The 19,950-nt window shown below is 41.9% G+C and overlaps 1 protein-coding gene across 1 annotated transcript in view; it reads left to right on the top strand.

The window, feature by feature from the left end:
• The window catches only part of ccser1 (coiled-coil serine-rich protein 1), a 132,090-nt gene that overhangs the window by 59,318 nt on the left and 52,822 nt on the right, over positions 1–19,950 (top strand). Inside the window, exons 9-10 of the mRNA XM_056418259.1 lie at positions 14,600–14,677; positions 18,785–18,865. Coding sequence (XP_056274234.1) covers positions 14,600–14,677; positions 18,785–18,865 — 159 coding nt within the window. The remainder of the gene's footprint in view (positions 1–14,599; positions 14,678–18,784; positions 18,866–19,950) is intronic.

Genomic DNA, 19,950 nt, shown 5'->3' with positions numbered 1-19,950 from the left:
AGTTCTTTATTTTCTGTAATGCAATTAAAAAAACAAAAATGTCATGCATTCTGGATTCATTACAAATCAACTGAAATATTGCAAGCCTTTTATTCTTTTAATATTGCTGATTATGGCTTACAGCTTAAGAAAACTCTAAAATCCTATCTCATAAAATTTTAATATTTCCTCAGACCAAGTTAAAAAAAAGATTTATAACAGCTGAGTGTTTGTCAAGGCTCAGGAAACCCTTGCAGGTGTTTCGAGTTAATTAGACAATTCAAGTGATTTGTTTAATACCCTACTAGTATACTTTTTCATGATATTCTAATATTTAGAGATAGGATATTTGAGTTTTCTTAAGCTGTAAGCCATAATCAGCAATATTAAAAGAATAAAAGGCTTGCAATATTTCAGTTGATTTGTAATGAATCCAGAATGCATGACATTTTTGTTTTTTGAATTGCATTACAGAAAATAAAGAACTTCATCACAATATTCTAATTTTCTGAGACAGTCCTGTATATTCGGGCTGTCAGCGTTAATCTATGCGATTAATTTGGCCGCGATTAACGCACTAAAATATTTTAACGCAATTAACGCAACTTTGTTTCCTTCCGGTGTCGTTGAAGTTGTTGCACTCCTCTGAGTGTCGAGCCGCGGCAGTCCGCCTCCTTCCTCCCGTCTGCTCCTCGATATTCACAGAGAAACAGAGGGCGACGTGTCGGTGACGCGGGGCGGAAGGTGCAGGGGACTTTTTTTCTTCTTTCTCCGCCCCGGCCGGCGTTTATGAGATTGGAGTGAGACACGGAGAACATGCGATGTGGTGATATTCGCAATAAAACATCTTTGATGGGACGCGTCGAAGGAACAGAGTCATGGAACAGAATTATGGAACAGACTCATGGAACAGGCTCAAAGCTCAGCAGAGCACACAAGTAAAAAAGAAAAGAAAAGGAAGTTGGTTCATGAATGACTTTAATCATATTATATATAATGATGATGTTACTATTATTAGGGCCCGATCACTGAATTATTCAGAGGACCTTTTTTTCTTAAAATGTTTGTTTTTATTATTTAGATTTGCGGTCAGAACAATCAAGACTGTAGTTATAAAAGCTTTGAGGTGTCATCAAACAACGCGGATGTGGAGACAAAAAAAAAAAGCCACCTACACCCGCCCCCCCCCCCCCCCCCCCCTCGTTGTCACCTTTTTCACCCCTCATGAGTTTGCAGGTATGAATTAAACAAGTGTCTAAAATACACGCTGTCTGAAGTGATTACTCGTTCATTTAGAACAGTGGTCCCCAACCTTTTTTGAGCCACGGACCGGTTCCGTGTCAGAAATTATTTTCATGGACCGGCAATATAAATGACGTAATAAATATGACGTCATACAATTATACGAAGGGCATAAAGTGCCAAAACTACAACTCATCATTACGCCGAATTAGTGTGAGCCGTGCGCTTGTTTACCTGCAACGAGCCGCTAATGGAGACGGCGACACAGACGTGTGTTTGGTCCGCTGCTCCTAACCGAGTTCTGGTCGCTGTCATTAGAACAGGCAGAGTTGTTGTGTGAAATGTCCCTTAAGGCCACCGTCATTTGCATCTCCAACACATGTTCTTCTAGCTCGGACGGGCTCGATTCACTGAAATGTGCCGCCAGCAGAGGGTTCGGCGCGTGAGACTCGCCTGCAGCGATAAACCCGAACTTTAAGACTCCTGAACTCGGCTCAGACGTACACACGGGTGTATCCGGTCCTTTTTCAAAATAATATATTTTTCCGACTGATAAAAAAAAAAAAAATTACAACTTTTTTTCCGCGGCCCGGTTCCAACCAAGCCGTGGACCGGTACCGGGCCGCGGCCCGGAGGTTGGGGACCCCTGATTTAGAAGATTTAGTTTTTAGAAGAAAAAAAAACTTTTAATCGCGATTAATGAATTTCAAAATGTGCGATTAATTTGTTACTTTTTTTAATCGATTGACAGCCCTAGTATATATATATATATATATATATATATTTATATGTTTATCTATAAAGAGAGAGAGAGAGAGGGAGAGAGAGACGAGAATGATTGCAAGCAAAAGCTAACCCTGCATACGGAGCTGGAGGCATGGAAAATAACACCTTGGAGAGGGCATATTGCACAAGGAGTATATGAGGAGATGGTTGCAGTGAGAATAGGACATTGTTCTACTTGACTATAAGATAGATTGAGGAGCGAGGGGATGAGGGAGAAAGGCTTTGGGGGGAAAAGCTCCCTGAGGTGCATACGAAGCGAATGTATTCAATTCGAAAACATTAAGTGAACTGGGTAAAATAGGAGAAAATGAATACGGAAGTGCAGGAGTTGGCGGTGAGAGAGGAAAACCGAGGGAAGAGACTGAGGAGGAGTGTGGTGGAGAAAGAGGGAGGGGGGGGGGGAGAAAAAGAGGGTTTTGAGAGAGGGGCGAGTAGAGGAGAATTTTCCCTGGCACTCCAGAAAGCGACTCCGCGGTTATAAAAATAATCTGCAGTAGCCACCTGAGAGGCTGCAGTGTCACAGCGCGCCCCAGTTTAATTTAGACCCGATGCATATGACATGATTTTTACAGGATTTTGTCCCAGTTAAAATGTTAAACTGTATTTTAGGAGACTGGAGTGTTGTTGCAAGAGGTGTATTCAGAGCAGGATTCGTCATCGTGTCAGCAGACAGGAGGAACTTCTTCTTTAAGTTAAACAGTTATCATTGTGTCACAGGCTGCATAATTATACATTAATAATGCATTAATATAACGACTTTAAGTTGTATAGTCATGCACCGTTCCTCACACCAAGGCCACAGCACGAGAGGGTTAAAAAGATTACACGTGTGCTGGAAAACCTGTGAAGATGCAAGTGTCATGAGCACACACACTATACACTAAACAAAGTCACGCAAACAGACCGTCATAAACACACACACACACACACACACACACATGTAATAAACTAAATAAGATGTGGCCTGACTTTCATACTAACGGGGAGATTTACGACTTTCTCACACACACTGCCGCAAACTGAAATGTCTTAGGGCTCGAACACACCAGACGCGACTCTAAAAAACGCAGCCGCACCAAAAGCGCCTAGGCAAAAATACGCCGGGCAAAACAGTGCGGCGCACCTGTGGAACGGACCTGCGTGCGCAACCAACCATTGATTTTGGGTTCGCCTCCTGCTTGATTTGATTGGCTGCATTGGCCGAGTGTGACATTGATGAGCTGTGCGCCTCCGCGCCTCGCACTTAAAGTTGAGAATATTTAAACTTTTAACCGCGCCTGAAAAACGCAAGAAAACCGCGCCGAGTGGCATTTAAAAGGCGCGTCTGAAAGTCGCGCCGTACCATAGGGAATCAATGGTTTTGCGGGCGACGTGTTTTTGAGAGGCGCGTCTGGTGTGTTCGAGCCCTTAGTCTGTGAAAGAGAGTGAGAGGTTCTCAGGATGTACTGCCCTGACTTTAATACTTTGTTAAATTCTTGTTCTGTGACATTTCAAACATTTACAACACAACCTGAATGACAAAAGAGAAACATAAATATGTTGCTTAGGTTAGGGAACAGATCATGGTTTGTTGTTAAAATAAGTACATTTGGTTACATAAGTTTCACAACTCAAGTTGTAAGCGAGCTGACATCCTTGTGTTAAAATAAATCAACTTTGTGTATTTTATTTCACTTTTAATACTATGTCACCTGACACCTGCCTTTGCTCCTGCTGTGATTACTTTGGTCTTTAACCACACCAATATCCTAAAAAGTCAGTTGAGCGTGGGGCCGGTCACACGCCACACACACTCAACTGATCCACTGCTACTTTGCAACAGTTGTTGAAGAAGGAAGGCCAAAAGATGTCAGGTAATCTACTTTACCCCAGGCTCAACACTAAACAGCTGCGTTTTCAAAGTAACAATCTATGACACCTGCTGATACGAGCTAAAACCGACTTATGGAGAAGCAATGACTCCAGAAAGAGATTTATAAGACGTCCTTACGGCAGTTTAAACGGCTTAAGTCGAGTGGAGCAGCTTAAAAGGCTGAGCTTTACAGTTTCAAAAGAGTCTTGATCCAATCAGAACAAACACTCAATGAGAGTTAAAACACTCACGAATTATATCTGAAGTGTGACTCTTTGTTCGATCTAAGCCATAGCTCAAGCCTGTCTTTGTGCTTCTGGTCCTCGAAAGTTTCATATTTTATTATCATTGGGTCGGAGGGTTTCTGTCTCGCCAACATGTAAGACAGTAGAAATAGAGTATTTAATTAGCATTTAATTAGGCTACTTATTTATAACATTTATGCTATATTGAATGTGTCTCGGTGACAATTCCAGCTCTGTGATGGCGATGTGTTCGCAGCTGACATCTCTCGTCTAACTCAAACAGCTTGAGGTTACATAACCGGTTGGACAGGTTGCCTGACTGCGTCTGCGCGAGGCGTCAGCCCCCGAGGTGTCGGGGCGGGTAGAGAACCTGTAGCACCCCGTGACTGCTGCCGTTCACCTACTGCCGCGTGAGAGCGGCTCACCGGGTCGGCGGGTCGACCCCCGCTCCTGCTGGTCCATGTTGATGTGTCCGATGGACACTTAACCCCAAAGTTCTCCGGTCCACTGTAGGAATGGGTGTGAATGGGTGAATGACTTGTGTAGAAAAGCACTTTACAAGTACAAGTGATATGAAATGTGATTTACTAGTCATACTCTAGTAATGGGGTCCCATTTATAAAACACTACATGTTAAGTCCACAACGTTTCTGTGCAGGCGAGGTGCCACGGTGACTCCAGAATATCTGTTTTCAGTTGTCTGTAAACAGCATCAGTCCCTTTGGAGCCAACCACACATCCGTCAATACGATCGTGTTCACTGCGGATTGTACTCGGTGATACCTAATTACAGATTAGAGGATTAATGAAAACATATGGACTCTCTTTTTTGTGGTTCTTTAACAATGTTTGACGGTATCTTACAGACGATGATCATTTCATCAGCTGCTAGTTCGGCCCTCTCTTTTTGAGCAGACAGCGCAAATATTAAGCAAATTGGATTTGAGTTTGGAGTTGATTGGTGTTTCATAACAGAAATGGGCTTTTCGTTATGGCTGACCAGTTCTAGCTCAAATAACGCTGCTGGTTTCACTTCTTATGATGAAAGAGGAAGTGCCAAATAATGTGTGGTACAATGTGGAACTAAACAGTTAATTTGTATAAGATTGCTTCGCTTCACCGGCTCACCATCTGCGTCTTCACGACGTTCGTACGCATGTGTTGCATACTTGGATACATAGGTCATCCAGGCGTGCATGGGTCAAAGAACCGTTTTTTTACTTAAAGCACAGAAATACATCATGATTAGCAACGCAACGACATGCTGCAGGCTGTTTTAGTCTATGACTAGCTAATTAGCATAGCGTTTTCCCTGATACATAGAACATATCTGCTAACACTACCACTCTAACTACTTCATTCACTCTGGCATCACATTCACACAACTCTCATTCTCACAGGTTACAGGTGTTTACTACGCTGTTTCTCATCCGCTAGCATGACTCGGTGATGCGCTATATCCCCTTGGACACATCATAACATTACATTTGCGTAACTCCGACATACATTCATATTCAATTCAATTCAATTCAGTTTATTTGTATAGCCCAATTTCACAAATTACAAATTAGTCTCTGAGTGCTTTACAATCTGTACACATAGACATCCCTGCCCCAAAACCTCACATCGGATCAGGAAAAACTCCCAAATAACCCTTCAGGGGGAAAAAAGGGAAGAAATTTAATTGAATTCACATATTAAATATTCGTATTACTGACGGTTATGATTTATGTCGCTACTTTTATAAAGTTTATCACTTTTACCCACCTGGAAGCACAGAAATAAATCACGATCAGCAACGCAGCTGCAGGCTGTTTTAGTCTATTACTAGCGAATAAAACTAGCGTAGCGTTTTCCCTCGCTTTCTTCCCGATGGACCCCTGACCTGACCTCAGTGCCTGCATGAGCTTTACTCATCGTAACCAGCACACATGGGTCAGAGTTTCCGTCCAGTTAATTTTTTTTATAGATTAAAACTTTTGCGTGGGAACTGCCGTCCGCCTCCAAGGCCTCGTTTTGTGCATATGCAACAGTTTGAAATGAGACCCCGAGTCTTTGAAAGTCTACTGTCAGCGGAGTAAATTAATAAAGACAGCTAACATAAGTCACAGTTTTTAAATGTACATTCTTGAAGGCATGGAACTGTATCTGTATGTGCAAATGACACATTTATTTCATCACCTCCTCTCTGATTTTTTACACCTAAGCTGCTTCTCTTCCCCTCTCCTGTCAGCGTTAGCCTGGATGGTATGTTGTAACATTAATTATAGTCAGTCTGTATATATGCACAGACATCAAGTAGACAGAAATAAAGACACATTTCCATGGCTTCTTAAGGTTGTGCATGTTTTTTCTTTTTACATTGTGGTCTTTTCTCTACTATGTTGTGCTCCAGTTCCATACAAGATATGTGATACTCAGAATCAGCTTTATTGGGCATAAGTGGGTGCACATTCATGGAATTTGACTCCGGTTACACGTACGCTCTTGTCGTACATACACTACCGTTCAAAAGTTTGGGGTCATCCAGACAATTTTGTGTCTTCCATGAAAACTCACTTTTATTTATCAAATGAATTGAAAATTGAATAGAAAATATAGTCAAGACATTGACAAGGTTAGAAATAATGATTAATATTTGAAGTATTAATTTTGTTCTACAAACTTCAAGCTCAAAGGAAGGCCAGTTGTATAGCTTATATCTAGGGCTGCAACAACAAATCTATAAAATCGATAAAAATCGATTATTAAAATAGTTGGCAACGAATTTCATTATCGATTCGTTGTGTCGCGCGATTATTACGGCGCTCAATAAATCGTGGATTATAATAAAAGTTGAGTTGAGAGCAAAGCCGTGCAGGAGAAACAAGAGCGGAGAGAGAGCACAGACGGAATGCTGCGTTGTGAGAGCCAATCAGCGCTGAGCTGCCCCGCTGTTGATGAATCTAATTGGCTGCTGCTGTCCTCGTGGCGCTGGAAGCGGAAGTCATTCACGTAGTCGGAGACATTCACGGAGCTGAGTGCGCCTACGGGTGACGTTATGACCCCAGACACCAGGGCGCTACATGTTACGATATGTGTGGCATTTCCACAAGAGTATAACGTAGAAAACATGGTTATTTATTCCGTGGCGGATGGCGGAAAATATTTTTCCACGGAGAAAGGCAACGGAGATAAGCCCCGCCCCCTCACCGCATGAGGCGTTTAACCCATAAATAGCCAACTCAGGAGAGTAAAGCGCTGTCAGTCTGTTTATGACAGGGTTCATCCACATGACCAGTGAACAGGGTTCATCCACATGACCAGTGAACAGGGTTCATACACATGCTGACCAGTGAACAGGGTTCATCCACATGACCAGTGAACAGGGTTCATACTGCTGACCAGTGAACAGGGTTCATCCACATGACCAGTGAACAGGGTTCATCCACATGACCAGTGAACAGGGTTCATCCACATGACCAGTGAACAGGGTTCATACTGCTGACCAGTGAACAGGGTTCATCCACATGACCAGTGAACAGGGTTCATACACATGCTGACCAGTGAACAGGGTTCATCCACATGACCAGTGAACAGGGTTCATACACATGCTGACCAGTGAACAGGGTTCATACACATGCTGACCAGTGAACAGGGTTCATCCACATGCTGACCAGTGAACAGGTTCATCCACAAGCTGACCAGTGAACAGGTTCATCCACAAGCTGACCAGTGAACAGGTTCATCCACATGCTGACCAGTGAACAGGGTTCATACACATGCTGACCAGTGAACAGGGTTCATACACATGCTGACCAGTGAACAGGGTTCATCCACATGCTGACCAGTGAACAGGTTCATCCACATGCTGACCAGTGAACAGGGTTCATACTGCTGACCAGTGAACAGGGTTCATCCACATGCTGACCAGTGAACAGGTTCATCCACATGCTGACCAGTGAACAGGTTCATCCACAAGCTGACCAGTGAACAGGTTCATCCACAAGCTGACCAGTGGATCTCCAGGACCTTTCCATGACTTTAAACCAAATTTCCATGATTCAACATTTTGTGAAAACTGTCTATACGTGACAAAGTGAGAAGATGTAGTATTTAAACTAACAATGAGAATTCCAAAGCATACAGTATATATTCCGTGTAAATTAACATTTGAATAAAACAAATTTGCATTACATTTCCAATTATTTTGGGATTTTATTTTTTTAAATTACTTTTCTAGGCCTGCTAATAGCCATTTAAAGATTCCATGAGTTTTCCAGGTTTTCCATGACCGTACGGACCCCGTTTTGAATTAAAGGGTTGAACATTTTTTTTTTTTTTTTATCCGATTAATCGATTAATCGACAAAATAATCAACAGATTAATCGATTATCAAAATAATCGTTAGTTGCAGCCCTACTTATACCACCAGCATAACTGTTTTCAGCTGTGCTAACATAATTGCACTAGGGTTTTCTAATCAGACAGTCTTCTAAGGCGATTAGCAAACACAATGTACCATTAGAACACTGGAGTGATAGTTGATGGAAATGGGCCTCTATACACCTATGGAGATATTTCATTAGAAACCAGACACTTCCACCTTAAATATTAATTTACCACATTAACAATGTATAGAGTGTATTTTTGATTAATGTTATCTTTATTGAAAAAACAGTGCTTTTCTTTGAAAAATAAAGACATTTCTAAGTGACCCCAAACTTTTGAACGGTAGTGTACATGTCATTTACAAATAGCAGGATAAGAAAAAAAGACATTGAAGAGAACATGGTAGGTATGTACAATATAAAAACAACTACAACAACCACAACAGTGACAATGAGTTGGGGATGTTCGTGCAGAAAGAAAGTGGTGAGAGTACTCTCCATGTTGTGCACTATTTTGGCACGAAGTGTAGAACATATTTTATCTGCTTTTGCAATCTGTACCAACAGAAACGCCAGTACACACAATTCACAAAAAGCTGGTGAAATACCAAGAAGTCGTTACTTTTATTTGGTTTTATTGTTGCTGGATTAAACCCCCAAGCTCCCACAGTTTATTTTGTCACTTTTTATTTCAAACTATGAGTTGCTCCTCTATTTCTCTTCTGCATTTGGGGACAATAAGGTCCAACAACACCATAATCGAGCACTTTTAGTATGCATGCTGGCATTTCTCAAAAGATTCTACATGTGTGATCATGTTATATACTCAAAATATGGGCAAACGATGTATATATATTTATATATATACAGGACTGTCTCAGAAAATTAGAATATTGTGATGAAGTTCTTTATTTTCTGTAATGCAATTAAAAAAACAAAAATGTCATGCATTCTGGATTCATTACAAATCAACTGAAATATTGCAAGCCTTTTATTCTTTTAATATTGCTGATTATGGCTTACAGCTTAAGAAAACTCTAAAATCCTATCTCATAAAATTTTAATATTTCCTCAGACCAAGTAAAAAAAAGATTTATAACAGCTGAGTGTTTGTCAAGGCTCAGGAAACCCTTGCAGGTGTTTCGAGTTAATTAGACAATTCAAGTGATTTGTTTAATACCCTACTAGTATACTTTTTCATGATATTATAATATTTAGAGATAGGATATTTGAGTTTTCTTAAGCTGTAAGCCATAATCAGCAATATTAAAAGAATAAAAGGCTTGCAATATTTCAGTTGATTTGTAATGAATCCAGAATGCATGACATTTTTGTTTTTTTAATTGCATTGCAGAAAATAAAGAACTTCATCACAATATTCTAATTTTCTGAGACAGTCCTGTATATGTATACTTACAGTTACTAGTTGAATGGGTTTTCTTTTAGGTCTTCGGACTAAGAAAAACTAAGTTCGTCTGGCTGCATTTACAACTTAAGGAGACACTTTTGAATTAAAAAGTGGAAAGTTATGGATAGGTGTAAAGAGAACAAAGAGAATGCATTTGATCATGCTGTTATTTCTCACACCTCTTTACCCAAATTTAAAAAGATTGGGAAATTTGTTCAACAAACTGGATGAAGAGGGGTGTTATAATCATAAACAACACATTTTCTCAAATGTGTCTTTCTCAAAAGAAAAGTTTACAAATGACTAATTTCTGCTAACAAGGAGAATGCAATTCATCTTCATACCCTCTTCAACTCGCTGCTGATTGCAACCATCGAGTGGCCTCAGCCCTTTATACAAAATCACATAAAGTGGATGCACTTCAGTGATTTTGATCAGATTTATCCCGACTGATTCTATTCCAATCACATTAGAAACACATTGCATGCCCCGCTTTTCCTCCACCGCCTTTTTCCATTCAATTCAGCCTCGAACAATCGGTTGGAACGCCACCTGATGGGTGTCTAAATGCACATTGTGTTGCTTCTTTTAGCAAGCAGCGTAAAGTTTCTCATTTTTTGTTCCATGTTTGTTAATGTCTTTTTTTTGTCAATTAATTGAGTAGGAGAGGACATGGTAGGTCTTCTCAGCAATAGGTATTAGAGCGACAAAAGAGTGAGGCCATTACAATTTTTAAAAAAAATGATTCTATGTCCATTGGCATTTAAATCGGCATGGCCTCGTTGAGGTACTTTCTCTCTCTCTCTCTCTCTCTTTACCGATCTCTCCTTCTCTTACTTTCTGTTTATACTCTTACGGTCTCGTGCAAATCATTTAAGTCAACATGGATTTATTCATAAGCCTGTATTGAACATTTGAGACACAACTACTGAAATAAATGCAGTGTCATACACACACAAACACACTCTCTCACACACACACACACACACACACACACACACACACACACACACACACACACACACACACACACACACACACACACACACACACACACACACAGAGCACAGGAGCATACACACTGTGCGGTTGAAGCCAGGCAGCTCATTTAGAACAGCCTTCATTCATATTCCGGTGGGATTAATTTAAGAGACTGACTGATGTAGTAATTGTCACAGCATGTTCGTGGGTTTTCAGTCCCATCCAAATCTCATGTTAGTAATTCTGGCGCTTTGCTTTGGCAGGAGGGGTAAAAAACATATCCTTATTGTCTAGAAATCCCGCTATCTCTCCTGTAAAGCCAGATGCGCAATATCCATTCTGATTCACTACAGCTTGGTTTTGTTTTTGTTAATTGATTTTCTATTTCCGAGAGGGAAAGGTTTTCTCTTTGATGTTTTATCACCATGGAAGCACTTTTACTAAAAGCGCGTTTACCACACACAGACCTCAACCTCTATTAGACCTGTAAAAAATCAGGAAGCCAGTAAAACAAAACCCATCAACACTTTTTGAGACACTTGTCACCCCCCCCCCCCCCCCCACACACACACACAAACAGAGTCCACCAGAGCCCACGTCACGCTGTTTTTAGCTCAGTGGGCTGAGGTGAGAAAGTACAACGGGTTTTAAGGGTGGTGCAGGTCTTGAAAAGGCAAGGCGAGTTTATCTGTTTAGCACCTTTTGAAGGCGAGAGACTTCTAAGTGCGTTACATAAAACAACATAAACGTCCTGAAATGCACTGAAAGTCTTCGAAGGTATTCGAAAGTTTGAATTGTAACTTCATTCGCGTTAGTTCTAGCATGTTTTGTATGATATAGTTTTATCCCCAATAACCTAACAGTGGGATTGTTGTCACACTCAGTGCGTTTACATGATGGTATAATTCGAATCTTGCTTTAGTCGGACTATGCTATCTTTTGGGGGATCTGCTATTATCCCAATATACATGGCAGTGAGTAATTCGAATCATTCGCCGAAAGCATGTCATATCCGATACGATAGGTGGCGCTGTTTCCATTACAACTCGTGGTGATACAGCCATTTCCGCTTGACTTCTTCACCACTACCAACAACAACCAACAACAACAACATCAACATTTTGAGAAAGATGGCGAACAGAGAGCAAGGCGAAGTTACATCCCTCTACTCTTCTTGCATGATGTTAATAGGAGTACAGCTAATGCAAATGGCGCTATTGGCGTTGTTTGTTTGTTTTCTGCCGCCAGGCTCCCGGCAGTGACAACTTATCGTCTCTTTCGACTTCCGGGTCACGACATGGGAGGGAGGGGGGAGGAGGGCGGCGGGATCTCGAGCATGCGCAAAGACGCAAAGTCCAGTTCCTAATCCAATTCACCGTTACATGCCGCGATAGTCGAATTATCAACCGGATCGGATCGAGTTATCCAGGGGTGTTAATCGGATCGTAGTCGGACCGCACATAGTCGAACAAAGGTGTTTACATGAAACGGATAATTCGATTTCAGTCCGACTAAGCCAGTTATTCGAATGCATGTAAACACGGTCACAGCTGTTTGCCTGCCGGAGGCTGTTTACTCTTTTTTTAGAGGAGTTTCAGTTGCCATATATACAAACCCAATATTTTCCTTCATGGCCTGAATTCCACTTTTAACAATGGATGAAGGATCTGAAGGCCGTCCATCATTTTAATGGACTGGATGCAGAGGAGCGCCTCAGTGACCACCACGGGGCACAGAGTGGTACCGGTGGCTGGGTCTGATCCACTTTGTTTGTTTCCCGATATCAGAGCCAGGACTCACACAACGGATAGCTCGTGGACCGTGAGCTTAGAGCTTCTCAATTTGTATTCTGAATGATGTGCTCCGATCTTTAAATATGCCTTTATCTTATTTTATTCTAGTTTAAAAATACAAAATAAAACATAAAATAACGGGTGATAATAGAAAGTCTAATGAGGCCACTGAACCAGTCGAACAGACCAGTAGTAAACACATGCGAACACAAAGGTGCCCCTGTTGCCAGCTGCGGTCTGTCTGCGCTGTGTGTGTGTGTGTATCTTGTGTGCGTGTGTGCGTGTGCCTCGGTCAAAGTGACTCACCGATATTAGCACACAGGAGTGGAGAGACACACAAGCAGGGATGAATACAAACACACAGCGGCGGCTACACAAACTGTTTACTGGCCCGAAGGCCCTTTGCTGACACCCCGATACGTCCCGAGGGCAATATATAGCTTTTTAAATGAATTAGTCATTTCTAATTGGTTAATCCATCAATCCATGTCATCTGCTTTTCTGAGCCCAGGTGTTTTAAAGCAATTCAATCTAATCCTTGTAACTTACTTGTACATGCCGCTGGCGAAATTGCAATCGATGTGGTATTTAAAATGTGTGAGAAATAAACCCCGCAGAAACTCTGGTTCAACTTTTCGGTCAAGTTCCTTTGAAAAAGAAATGTCCTCACACCTTTATTTATCCATTTAGGGTCATGACAGCAATCACAATTCAACACACAAGTTACATTTGTACATTTCCCATTATTGACGTGACTTGTGGATCAGGCGAGCGGTGTTCGCACCAGAGAGGTCATTTAAAGGACGTTGTTGGGGCGATATGGTTCCCTGTGGTCTCCCATTGACTCTCTGTCTGTCCTTTAGCTAGATGGCTCCCCACGGCCTCAGACCATCATGATCAGCTTCAGGCCATCTCTGTCCTCTCCTTCTCTCTATCACTATCCCCCTTTCCTCCCGTCTCTGCCTCATTTTCCTCCTTATATCTTGCCCCTCTTTTTATGTCCTTGAAGAGGTAATGACCGTCTGACTGTCATCTGCTCCGTCTCTGTTATTGCTTTCCTCTTTCTCCCTCTGTTTCTCTCTCTCTCTCCACATCATAGCTGCCTGTCACTTTCAGGATATATTCAATCATAACTGCTTAGTCTGGAGCCTGATTTTGGACCTCCCCGTGGGTCATTGTGTAGCCCGAGATCTTCTGGCAGCTCCCTCCTGGCTGTTTGTCAATTAACTGGTCGGCAGATTTGACATGAAGCTGCTTTCCCTTCAGTAACTTTAAAACACACGCCATGTGACATCACTTTACTTGGTGGAATTCGGACAAACGAGACTCGAATAACAATTGCAGCACAAATATAGTCATGAAGATGATGCATCATGAACATCAAACACATTTTAATGTGACACAATACCATTTTTAGGAATATTTATAACCACCTCTTTTTTGTCGTTGTCGCTGCGAAGCACTTTGTAACTGTTGTTTCGAAAGCTGCCATAAGAATAAAGTCATTTTTTTTCGTGTTATTACTCTCCTTCCTCTCCCGTCTTCTGTTGCTTCGGTTGCTGCTCTCCATCTTCCCCACAGTGATGTCCCCTGACAACACAAGGTCACATCAAAGTGTGTGTGTGTGGGGGGGCGCCATAGGACCTTTATTACACACACACACACACACACACACACACACACACACACACACACACACACACACACACACTCGCGTGACCAGCAACAAAACATGCTTATAAATGCACATAAAACACTTGTAAACACACATTAACCTTTATGAACACAGTCAAAAATTCACATGCACACACTCTCTCGCACACACACCTTTTTTTTGTATGTTGTCATCCTCTTTGGCTCTATGTATTGCGGGAATATGGTCCCCCAGATGAATCATGGCTTTCTGCAGCGTCCTGAGTAACGTGGTGTCTCGTTGTGTTCAGGATCCTGGCAGAGAGGAGGCGTTGCTGCAGCAGCTGAGAGAGAAGGATGACCTGATTCTCCGACTCCTCAATGAACTGGTGAGTTGTGTTGAAATGTGAATGCCATGCGAGACATCGGCAGCTTTCTTCTTGAAGACTGACCACCAAATCTACTTGTTTGCCACTCACATTCTTTTTTTAATGAAAAGTATTCAGCAGCTTGTGTGAGAGAACAAGTTGACCGGACAAAATCAAATGATTGTTCATTTTGGAGCCCATCGAAGGCTGCAAGAGACATACAAGCTTTTAGTTCATCGTCGGTAGTTTTAAAGTTCATAGCTCTGTAATATAAAATAAAGATTTCTCAAAGGATTTTTACAAAAGCTAAAGAGTATTAAAAAATCCAATAAATCAAGATGTTTGTTTATAATATGGTAGTCGGAGTCGTGTGACTAATAACAAAAGCAACTCATATACTCTCAGACATTACCTATGGAAGCTGTGCTCATCTAATTTAATCTCTAGCTCAGCTTCTTTCTCTGGGTGCCTGTTTTTCTAAACTTTTAAATTAATAATTGAAGTAGCTTGAATGTTTTTAAATTATTTGTTTTACCGGTATGAATTAAAGACTAATTGCCTTTGAAGAACCATTTTTTATTCCCTTTCAAACATTTTCAAAGAACTGGAAAGTTTGACTTTTGGATTTTCCAAACAGCGTTGTCAGTTTGACTTCTTCTCCCGATGTTCTGCTGCGTTGGTCCTGTGGTTCTCAACCTTTTTTCACTGATGTTCCACTTGTGAAATATTCTTTTCAGCCGAGTACCCCCTGACCAGCGCAAAGCATTTTGGGTTGACAAAAATATGTAATACGCAGCATTTTTCCATTAGTGTGAGATTTAATATATAATACATACAATTCAGTTTATGAACTTACACTTATATTTGATTAAATATTTATTAAATAGGTATTTTCAAAGGATTATTTCATGGATGCTTATTTCCATCCATCCATTATCCATACCGCTTCATCCTCATTAGGGTCACGGGGGCGCTGGAGCCGATCCCAGCTAACATAGGGCGAAGATGGACAGGCCGCCAGTCCATCTCAGGGCACATATAGAGACATACAACCATTCACTCTCACATTCACACCTATGGGCAATTTAGACATCAATTAACCTGCTGCATGTCTTTGGACTGTGGGAGGAAGCCGGAGAACCCGGAGGGAACCCACGCTGCCACGGGGAGAACATGCAAACTCCACACAGAAGGACCGCCCGGATGCTTATTTGAAATATTAAAACAAATGTCATGCACCCCTAGAGGGCCCCTTACGGACCCCTGGGGTACATGCTCCAACATCTGAGAACCACTGCATTAGAATACATACATCAGAGGGCTGGAGAAAAGAGAGGACATGAATGTGGGAGTGAGGTTATAGACGGCGTGGAGTCATAGCATCGATATCACATGGTGTGGAACCAGAGAGACCATCTTTTCCATCTTTTTTATGTCATAGCAGAATTATGATTGGGACTTCAGTCCAGCCAAGAGAGACTAATAAGCTTTTCACAAACATGCCCCTGGAGACAAGGATGGGAAGCATGGATTAATTTCCATGTTTGGATATTTGATAATACTAAATCTTGCTCATGAGAATAATGGCGATTTAAATGCTAAATATATTGTGTTGTCTTTGTTTCTCTCCACTCTTGGAAGATGTTGGATCATCTGCGAAAAATTCTCCATCCATAATTTGTCACCTGTTCCATCGAAGCATTGTAATGCAGACATTATGCCAAGCCGAGGCAGGATAATGTGCCAGCGGTGAGAGATGCCAGTCCAACCCACTGACTTGAGTCTCATTTGGCATCTGTTTGTTTGACGCCTTTCTGGCAGACTCATCGTTCTCCCTCAGCAGCACCCCTCTCCTCTCTCTCCTCTTTCTATATGGCACTGTGTGCGCTTCATTTGGAGGTAAAGCTGGCATAGGAAACTTATTCTGTGTGATGTTTGTCAAAATTCCCATTGCATCCCGACAGTAATTGGTAAATCAAATGCTCTGACGAAAAAAAAGAGACGAAAATACGGTATGTGTGGCTGTCGCAGCAGGCCTGTAATAAGCCCCTGAAATGATTTTGTTCTGCCTTCATAAAACGACTGGACGGCCAAACATCCTTTTTCCCTAAATGGCCACTCAGACGGCTCCATGCACACGCACAGGTTTCCCCACAGCACTCTGGAGTCACTTCTCCTAGCAGCTGCATTACGACTGTTAAACCATCATTTCTCTCCCCGACAGGCAATGTGAGTCAAATGACTAAAACATCAGACTACTCCAAATTAGCTGATTAGAAGTCAGAGAAGAAATGTCCTCCTTTTTTTTGGACAGTATTTCAGTCGTGGCAGACCTTCGTATCTAAGGATGATTCATGTGTCTGGAGGCGGCGACAGTTGGTGGCATATTATAGTTGATAAGAATGAAATAAATAAAGATTTAAGATCATCAAAAGATTTTGGTGCCGTTGTCAAGAAATTATTAACCAGAATAAATGTATTTTTCATTCCTATTGAAGATGAACATTTTTTAAACAGATCACCATTTTTAAAGAGGATGAGCAGTTTCCTAAAACATCAAGGCACTGGATTTATTTGAGCAAACGTTGATAAAACAGGAGTGAATAGTGCATCTGTATTAGGGACTCTTAACAGCAGCAAAATCAAAAATAAACATCAAGTGTTCATGGTTATAAAGGAACAGCCATTGCTCCCGTGTGGCTCCTCGATGTGTTTTTAATGGCTTTTGGACAACAACAGAAGTCTCTGACAGGTTTATAGCTATAGCTTATCTCGCTTTTGATGCAATCAAATCATTGTTCAGGATTTTTTGAGGATAAGAACAAATGGAGAATATCATCTGCCTTTTAAGTCTCCAAGTCTATATACAGTCTCATCACCCTTTTCTATTTACATGGGGTTAACTTCTTCTTTTTCTCATTACCCCCCGACATCCCTTGTGTATTGTAGAGGTGTTGTATCTCTCTCTCTTACTCTCTGGACTCATCCGTCAGTCTTTAGGCCACACACAAACACACTCAGATGCTGATCAGCCTTGAATGACACTTCTCTTTAACAGGGGTGTTCAGGAAGATCATTCTGTCAATGTTTAAAATTCATGACGTTGTGCCTTTGTGTGCCCATTTGTGAGGGTCTACTTGTGTCTCAGTGTTAGTAGCAAAGGGATACCTTGCCTGACACAGCCAAGTTACCGTGCAGCATTGGGAAGGAAAGGGCAGCTCGGAGCCAACGCTCTTTTCGCTCCGCCTCCGTCTGTAAATCTGCCAGTGAAACCCTATTAAGTATCTCCTAGAAGGACCTGCTCGATGGCTGGCTATCACTAGCTGTCACTATTTATGACTGCTCTCCACTCTCGTTGCTGCTGCATTTCGTTGAAGGGCTGTGCTCCAACTGCAACTTTAGCCGCGGAAAGACCCTTTTGCTTTTTTTTCTTCATGTGGGCAGGACCAATGAAAACTGTTTTTGAAGGTATCCGTCAGCTGGCCTCTGCTGGATTTGAACAGGACAGTGAATTGGGTTCAGAGCCGTATCATAAATTAACTTTATTTTATTATCCTTACCACTAACCCATCCTTGCACCGTGTCAAGGGTAATGAATTTTGCATGATTTCATATCCAGTGCAACTTGAGCAGCGCATGGCGGAAAGTTGACAACCGGCAACCTGCCTTTCAAAAATAATCCAAGTGAGGTAACGCAAGGAGTCGGCAGATTCCCGGTCATGTCCGTAAATCTCCCAGAAGAGACCTGTTAATTATCTGCTGGGCGGGCCCAGTGCTAACCTGTCACTTTTTAATGGATTCCTCTCTCCTGGTGCACTTTGAGGGGGGCCTCTGCTCTAATATTGCTGGAGAAAAGTTCCCCTGCAATTCAGCAGTTTTATGACCTCTTGGATTTCCAGGAGAGGCAGTTGAAGGAGATAAAAAGGGTTTGGCTCTAATGCTCTGAATAGGTGCAGAGGTTTTCTTTTCTTTTGATAGCTCGTTATGCAGAGAAGCTATACAGAGGCGGCATAAGTCCGCTGGGAGAGCATTTAGTTTTTCAGATTTATTCATATTTTATGCTCTTTCTTTTTTTCCCCGGGAGGTTTTGGACACAGCTGATATGTGTGTGTTTGTTTTGTTTTTCAGGAGAGTGCCAAAGCGGCCCAGAAGATGAAAGACTGCCAAATGACCGACCGCACAACACAGACAGAACACATTGGGCCAGAGGTGAGACACACAGACCACACACACACACACACACATACACACACTCTCTCTGTCTCTCTCGCTCTCTCTCGCTCTGACGCAAACAATGCACTCTGTGCTGCCTTTCAAGCACGGGCAAAGTGCTTTATGTAAGAGCGCCTGAATCTATAAGATTACAAATAACTAAACGAAAATCAATTCTCACAAAAGATCTTTCCTGCGAGCCTCTTCCTTCTCTGTCGTCTCTCTTTGTTATCCTGACTGTGGCGATGTATTTTAAGCTGAGCCCCCCACCCCTCACCCCCCCATATGCATTCTTCCTTCCTTTCTTTCCCATTTCTTTAAGAGCATACTTACATTGAGCTCAAGCAATAATCCATCTTACTCATTCGAAAGATGTTGTACTGCAGTGACATTCATATTATAGTCCACTACCTGCTCCCCTCCCCCCACAGTGCTGAGACAGGGTGCCGTGCTGCTTCCTGCCGAGGCCCTTGACATGGCCCCTTTGGCTTCACTAGGGGCTGACAGTATGGGAACACAGCAGACTTAATGGATGACTGTCTAAAAATGGCTGCCTATAACGGAAACAGGAGCAAAGTTTGGGGTCTGTTTCTTTGTTACTCGTCTCCATTTGTCATCCCCTCTGAAAGTTTCTTGATGCCGTTAATCCTGCTGCGTATAAAGTTGGTTAGAAACATTGTTCAAGGGGGGGGGGGATCTGTTTGTTTTATTGTGTGAACCAGTGCGTGCACAATACCCACACTAACATACATGCACACGGGTAATGTTTGACGTTTCTCATACAGTGTCAACATGAAACAGAAATGAAGCTCTGTATGTATGTGCTGCAGAATAACTGGGCTTTAGTTATTGGCTTCACAGAGCACTTACTTTATCTTCTTGTACTTGGATGCAGAGAATGAAACAAAGCAATGTAATTCACACACTGCACGTATGATGAGGAGATGTGTTACAATCATGCGGCGCCTTTGGTTCCCTTCAGAGAGCTGCTCTACCCTCCATGATGTACTCACAGTTTCACAGAGAAGTGAATTTGAGGAAAGTCACGGACTGTAACTATAAAACAAAGAGTTAAATGCCCA

This window comes from Pseudoliparis swirei, chromosome 7, assembly GCF_029220125.1.
Source record: "Pseudoliparis swirei isolate HS2019 ecotype Mariana Trench chromosome 7, NWPU_hadal_v1, whole genome shotgun sequence".
Classification (NCBI taxonomy): domain Eukaryota; kingdom Metazoa; phylum Chordata; class Actinopteri; order Perciformes; family Liparidae; genus Pseudoliparis; species Pseudoliparis swirei.
Note: the sequence above shows the minus strand (reverse complement) of the source record. Positions and strands in the feature narration are given on the sequence as shown.